Raw genomic sequence first — 7456 nt, 5'->3', positions numbered from 1 at the left:
TGCTTTTCAGCATAAAATGTTATAAAAGCCTTGTAAAAGATATGCTATACAGGAACCTCCTCTCTAAAAAACTTGAATGCTTGTGAAGACCACTTTAAAAAAACAAAACACAGTCAACAAGTATAATACTTTCCCTCTCATTGTCATTACTGATGAAGATTTATTCATTTCATTTTGCAAGTTCTTCTTGAAGGGCAGTTCACACCAAAAGGATTTTCTGTGAAAGACGTAACAATGACCCCTATCATACTTGTATAATTTCATATTTGATAGCCAAGTACACAAATAAAAAGTTTACAAGAATGATCCTGTTAATCTGATTCTTGTCCCTTAAAAAAAAAATCTGTGCTATGTAAGTTATTTTTTTCCTTTTTGAGAATTCTAAATCAGTACGGTTGTTGTTAGTCCCGTTGTTCTGGAGACCGAGCAAAAGAGAAGCACACTTATTGTTTAGCTTTGGTATATTCTGCAATAGATTTCAACAAATAGGATATATACCAACCCTTATCTTTTCCAACCGTGAAGTTAACAATGACGGAGGAAGTCATTTATGAGAGAGGAAATATTACAGACACAGAATAAAAGTTTAAGACCCAGTTTATCTTTAATCCTCTGGGAGAAGCTATGAAACAAGCAGTCTGAAGAGTGAATACTCAGTGTCATGAATGATGTGCATAAGTTTACAATAATACGGGCACAAAAGAGATTGTCGCCTTTAGTACATTAGGGTCATTAGAATTTCTCGTATCCATGCACCATTATATTTACTTGCATGAATTTACCACAGGTTTGTAGCGGACTTTGCCATTTAATGCTTACAGAGCCTAAAGCTTCCAAAATGCCTATCTGGCCTGTACATATTTCATTAAAAATAAACTCTATATAATAAATAAATATATAAAATAAATAAAATGTTGCCTTTGGAATTTCTATAAATAAATTTAACTTTTTTTTTTTTTACTAAGAGGTCTTTGCTTTCGATTCACTGGGATGACACCAGTGAGAATTAACTGAAAAAGTCTTTTAAGTAAGACTGCACCCTCCATGCCTTTGAAAATGCAGCGTACCCTTGTGCAGGCCACCAGCCAAAATCCTGATGAGTCGAAGTATGGCAGCTGTGCTGATATAGGATGAAGTAGAACTGATCAAAAATGGAAAAGCGTGTCTATTTCCCAGCATGCATCAGGCCGTTGTCCTCTCTGCTTTTGCTTCTCTCTTCAATCTCCCCTGCTCCCCATCCACTCCCACACGCACCCCCACTCTCAGTCTCCCTCTCGTCTTCTCACAATAAATCAAGCAAGTGGGCACAGGCAGTCCTCCAGGAGGACGAGCCTTTAAGTGCAGAACAAATCAGCATGTTCCCATCCAAGCCTCCGTTGTACATTATGCATGCGACAAAGTTTGGCAACAGTGGAGCTGACGTGATGACACAGCTAATCAATAAGAACCCACCGCGTGAAACCTTTATAGTGGTTACTTTTTTAAGGGCTCAAGTGAAGAAATTGTCTTTGTCAACTTTGGCTTAGAATATCCTTATATAGTTCGGGTACTTTGTCGGGGTCCACTGGTCTAGGTAAAAAATGTGTGAATTTCTGGTGCCGTTTAGTCCTCGTTCCTTCTCTTGGGGTCCCATCTTTATTTAACGCAACATAGTATCGCCTTCCAGTGTCCACATGTTTATATAGATTCGAAGAGTACGTGTTATACCAGTTTTCTTCAAACTGTTCTCTGAATACACACTCTTGGGTTAGTTTTTCCTGTTAAAAAAAAAAAAGCAAAGAAATATTTTGCAAAATTAGGTCTCTGTATTTAAAGCAATATTCAATGGCTACACAATATAACTCTGAAGAGAAAATACTTATTTTAACCCATTTTAACACATTTTGCAATAGCTGTTTATAAGCTTAACTACATTCTAATTTTTTATTCATAATGACTAAAACACAAGAGATTCTAAATGTTTTCTAGTTGAACTTTTCCACATGCCAGTTCTCTGAATGAGTCAAACAGGCAAAGGACAACTCCCGTGGTGGGTTGTTCTCGTTTTTACTACAGCGATTTGGGTGGTGGCCATCTTGAGAGGGGGAGCCTTTGCTCAGGCCCACGGCTCAAATAACTGATTCATCTTGAACAGACTTTGGATAAAGTACTTGCTATGTGGACCAACATGAGCAACAGCACCAGCGATGTCAGATATTTCCTGCCCTTGGGAGCAGCGGTGCTTCCGCCCGACTCTGCAGGAGTGGTTTTCAACTTCAGTGTGCAGAATCGCTGGAGAGGCCTCTTCAGAATGCAGATTTCCAACCCCCAACCCTTTAAAGTTCTGATCCAGAAAGTCTGGAAATATGCATTTTTAACAGGCCCTTGGGGGAATTCTGATGCAGATAATCCTCGGCCCACATTTTGAGATATAATCCTTTCTATCGTGACTGAGTGAGTCTTCCTGAGTACAAAGAAGTAAAAAGCAGTATTCAAGCTCGCCTGTTTCCTTGAACTTAGATAGAAGCAGATCCCCGCCCCCCCCAACTTAAAAAGCTGCATTCTCAGGCACACGGCCGCCAAGAAAAAGGTGCACTTTTTCTGCATTCCTAAAGCAAAAAGATTCCACATTTTCATAAACATATTACATTTCTCTTTCCACCTCAGCTTTAGGAAAGCCTGGGTCCCATTTAGCCCCACAGCCTAGGGCTCCTGCGGCTGCGCGTCTCCTGGGCAGGAAGGAGCAGGTCACATGCCACAACCACGAGCGCACTCCAAGCACGAAGGTGCACTTCTGAGCTGCGCCCTGCAGAAACAAGCAGCGCTGGAGGGCCTCCTCGCACGACTAAACTCAAACTTCTAAAAACACCGTCTTCCTAGAGGGTACTTTTAAAAAAGAAACACTAAAATGACTTTTAGAAATATTCCATTTGTTCTTGCACACCTGGCATGCTACATAAATAAGAAAACAAACAAACACATGTCCGCACACAGGGTCAAAACAGCAAAACAGACAAGGGCATTGGAGTTCTTCCGTTTCTGTCGTTCAGACCCAGAGGACAGACAGCAAACTACACGTCCCCCAAACATAGACACCCTTTTACACGCACACGCTTAAGAACACAGTTTAGTGCCCATCATCCCCGGTTCTGTGGAACAAGTCAGGAGGGCAAGGGAAACACCGACAACCCCAACAGTCCACGGCAAGGCAGCTTCTCTATGTCCCTGCTTTAAGGAACCAAAGGCTTAAAACGCGCCTGAAAGCGCACAGGGCCTGCACTTCCTGCTGGGAGCTCTTCCAGGGGCTCAGGCAGCACTGGGCAGTCTGTAACAAAGTATTATCTCCTTGGACAAGGCTTTGCTGAGAGGATCGAAAAAGGGGGAAGCAGAAAGAAAAAGCAATGCATCTGGCAAGGACAGCAATGATGGGAAGAGGAGGGCCGGCGGCGCTGGGCTCACAGGGACAAAGGAACTGCAGGGAGCAACCAGTTCTCCGTAGCTCTGCTCACCTGGCCCACTCCCCTCCGGGTGCGGCAGCCCCGGCCTGCAGGAGGAGGGGCGCAGTGGAGAGGCACCCCCAAACCTACGAGCCCAGAGTCTCGTGCTTCTCAGGAAACACAGCCCTACGCTGCGCCAGGAGATGAGGCTGAATGCGATTTCTCGTTCAGCTCAATTAAAACTGACGAAATAAAAACAGAGTGCTAAAGGCATTAACAGCTATTTTAGTCTTTACTTCCATCTGCATAATAAATATCCTCCTCACAGACAAGATTAGTCCTGGCTACAACTGTCTGGTTTGGGTTTGCTGCGATTAAGAAAATTTTCTAAACAAATTCTGTTCATTTTTTTTTTTAAGAGCGCTCTGGTATCGCTTCCTCTTTTTTTTTCTTTCTTTGGTGAGGAAGATTGGTCCTAACATCTGTTTTCCAAACTTCTTTTTTTTTCTCCCCAAAGCCCCAGTACATAGTTGTATATCCTAGTTGTAAGTGCTTCTAGTTCTGCTATGTGGGACGCCGCCTCAGCATGGCTTCATGAGCAGTGCTAGGTCAACCCCCAGGATCCAAACCCACGAACCCCGGGCCACTGAAGCGGAGTACATGAACTTATCACTTAACCATTGGGCCAGCTGCTCCATTTGTTTTTTTACTTCATAAAATGAACCAAAGTATGGAATTGTATACTGAGCCTTTAACTCTACAAAGGACATGAAAAACTATTCAAATTAAGCTTTCCTTTTCTCAGTGGGCAGTCTCAGCCCCTGACAGACACTTTACCTAAAAAACAGAACACTTCCTCCTCCTTTCGGAACCATGAGTGATGACTAGTTGATATTTGCTTGTAGACACATCATGCCTATAGCACAAGAGCCCTTCTGGGATTAGAAATACACAAAGGGTCACCTTGGCAGAAGGCAGCTGGTTCGCACAATGGTGAAGAGCCTGGCTTTGGAGTCAAAGGCCTCTGCAAACCCAGCTTCGGCCCTCACTAGCCCTGGGACGTTTACAATCACTTGCCTAGCCTCTCCACATCTCAGCAGCCTCGTCTCTAAAGCAGGGTGGCAACAAGCATCTTGAGACAGGGCTACTACAAATGCGCCATCAGAGGACAGTGCTCGGCACTGAGGAAGCCCTCAATAAACAATGTGGTTGCTGACATTATGTCAACATCAGGACCTCTTAGAACTGGAACAAACCTTAGAAAACAGCTAGCGCACCCTTCCTGATTAAATATGTGGACAGTGAGGCCCAGACGTGAACTGATTTGCCCCTCGTCTATGCCACAGGATCCTGCTATCACAGTAATGAAGCCACTAGAGCAAGAAGTTTCCAGGAGGTCCACTGGAGATGCCATACTCTCAAGATGCGCCTCTTCCATTTTTTTACTTTTGCCTAAGCAGTGTGGCTCCTCCAGACCCTGTCATGGAGGGGAACTCCTGATGCTGTTTCCAAGGGGCCAGGCATTGGGAGGGCCACGCAGGGAAGGGCGAGGGTCCTCAGACTATGTCAGGAATTAAGGGCAGCAACTCTTATTCCAAGAGTCACATGTGCTTCCTTTCTTCTTTACCTCAAAAGGTAATTCTTAAAAAACACTGTTCATTTTGCAGGAGGAAAGGGTGGAGATGAAAAGAAAACAGGGGATGAACAAAATTCTACAGGGGTAGGGATATCACAATCTAACATTTATTTTCAGTATTTATGAAAGATTTTCATTTTACAGGTGTTGGAGGGTTTAGTACACCAAAAAAAACCTTTAAAGAAACAGTTGAATAAGCTAAGAAATTGTCCTAGCCTTTCCACTGTTCAGGAAACACAGCTCTATTTCCCCCAGCAGGCTATTTTGTGGAGCATCATTTATACACACATAACAGAACATTCTAGGCAACCCAGAAAACAAAGTGAATTATTCCATTGAAAACAGTATAATCTGCATGGGCATTTTTTGTGATGGTTAAGAGTTCAATCGTCTCATACTTGGGCGTATCGTACAACTTCAGTTAACAAGTTAAATGAGATTGTGCAGACATTACATTGCAAAACCACTGGCACATTTCAGCTCCCGTAATTATTACACAATTGATGTAACACCACTCAGGGAAGCTTGCACACCTTAAAAATTAAAATGACAATTAAAAGGTAAAGACTATTACTTTTCTATATCATGTACATGCTTTTAAATAATTTCTTCTTATTATTTGGGATTATGTTAATGTGTGATTTTTGTTTTAGGCTAAGATAGATAAAGTAGCAAGATTTACAGAATTAATCTCCTTAAGATAACACTTCAGTATTTAGTGGCAAAATATTTAGTTGAGGTGAATATATTTATGTTAAGTATTTGTACTCCAAAGTGATTTTTCTAAATTACAAATAAGTAAATGAATACAAATTGAGACAGAAAAAAATATATTAATCTGTATTCTTATATATATGTAGAGGAGAAAAAAAGTTTCTGCCTTCAAATAAACTATACACGTTAGAATTATAGAAGTCAGATGTTTTAAAACTCACCACATGTTTCCAATGCGGGCAGTTTATAGAGTATTCCACTATAAAGTGATCAATTCTTGTTTTATTGTATTTCCATGTTTTAATTTTTTTTTAGATTATTTAACTGCAGCTGTTTATAGCATACCTATCTTTGAACTGTTGGATTATATCACTAGGTTTGGGTGGAGAATGTGGATTTAATTCAAAAGTCTACTAAAGCCTATGCTTTGGAACAAAATCTGTTGAATGTTAGCAACTATGGAAACCTCTTTTTATTTTATATCATCAAATTCTGAGCAGTGGGAAAAACTGAAATCAAAACTTTTAGCAAACCTATTAAAACCAAAGTATGAGATAATAATGTGAAAATTATAGTAGACCCCAGAGAATGTTTAGGAATGTTGTAAGACATCAACTCATACACCCGTCATCCACAGAGGATAAGTTCCAAGATGTAGACAACTGAAACCGTGGACAGTGCTGAACCCCAAATAGACTGTGTTTCTCCTTACACACATACCTATGATAAAGTTTAATTTATAAATTAGGCAGAGTAAGAGGTTAACAACAATAACGAACAAGAAAATAGAATTCTAACAATATACTGTAATAAAAGTCATGTGAATGTGCACGCTCTCTCTCTCTCTCATCCATTTAGTATTTTTGTACCACGGTTGGCCATGGGTAACTGAAACCGCAGAAAGCGAAACTGAGGATAAGCGGGCACTACAATAGACACGAATTTAAAATATTAGACAATTAGAAAATGTATAATCCACATGGGCATTATTATGCCCAATTCGTATCTATACCTATTTGAAAAGTGAAATCAGAATTTTTCAAAATTTCTTACTCAATAGTTCTCATTGAAAACTATAGACATATCATGCTATCTTCAAATATGATTTCCATATTTTTATTTATATATATACATAGTAGCTTTAACCACACTGTCGAAATGATTGCCTTTTTTCAACTCACTGGGTTGCTTAAACCATTATTAAACTTAGACTCTAGAGAAACTGACCTGACTGCAGTGTCCCCGAGCGTTTCATAAGGTGAGGATGGGAGGGAGCCACTCGTCCTCCTGCCTACCGTTTCCTACATCACGGTATTTAAGCCTGCCTCAACCACAATGACTTGTACAGATGTCCTCTCCCTCATTAATAACATAGCAGTAAAGTCTTAATGGGAGTTGTTGCAAGGATCAGGGTGATTAAATATAATGACTAAAGGACCTTTAACAAGAAGCAGGTCCTTTAACTCTTCTCTCCTGGGAGAAGTCCCCAAACAGACAGGAAGCAACCAACATAGACAGAACTGGCAGGAGGGCACTATTTATTTCATTAGAAGCTCCAATTCAGATCCAACCCTCTTATGTCCTCAATGTGCCTCACCTTAAGCCCCGTTTTTCAAAACCTCTTTAAAATACCCACTATTCCAGATGGGCTTGCTTTTAAGTCCATGATCCTGGCCATCACAGTTGCTGC

At 40.9% G+C, this 7456-nt stretch overlaps 1 protein-coding gene across 1 annotated transcript in view; it reads right to left on the bottom strand.

Annotated features, from left to right (window-relative positions):
* Positions 1-579: 579 nt before the first annotated feature.
* The window catches only part of FGF9 (fibroblast growth factor 9), a 31159-nt gene continuing 24282 nt past the window's right edge, over positions 580-7456 (bottom strand). The window contains exon 3 of the mRNA XM_008532128.2: positions 580-1757. Within this exon, the coding sequence (XP_008530350.1) occupies positions 1512-1757 (246 nt within the window). The 3' untranslated portion in view covers positions 580-1511. The remainder of the gene's footprint in view (positions 1758-7456) is intronic.

Source organism: Equus przewalskii, chromosome 16 (genome assembly GCF_037783145.1).
Source record: "Equus przewalskii isolate Varuska chromosome 16, EquPr2, whole genome shotgun sequence".
In the NCBI taxonomy this organism is placed as follows: Eukaryota; Metazoa; Chordata; class Mammalia; order Perissodactyla; family Equidae; genus Equus; species Equus przewalskii.
Note: the sequence above shows the minus strand (reverse complement) of the source record. Positions and strands in the feature narration are given on the sequence as shown.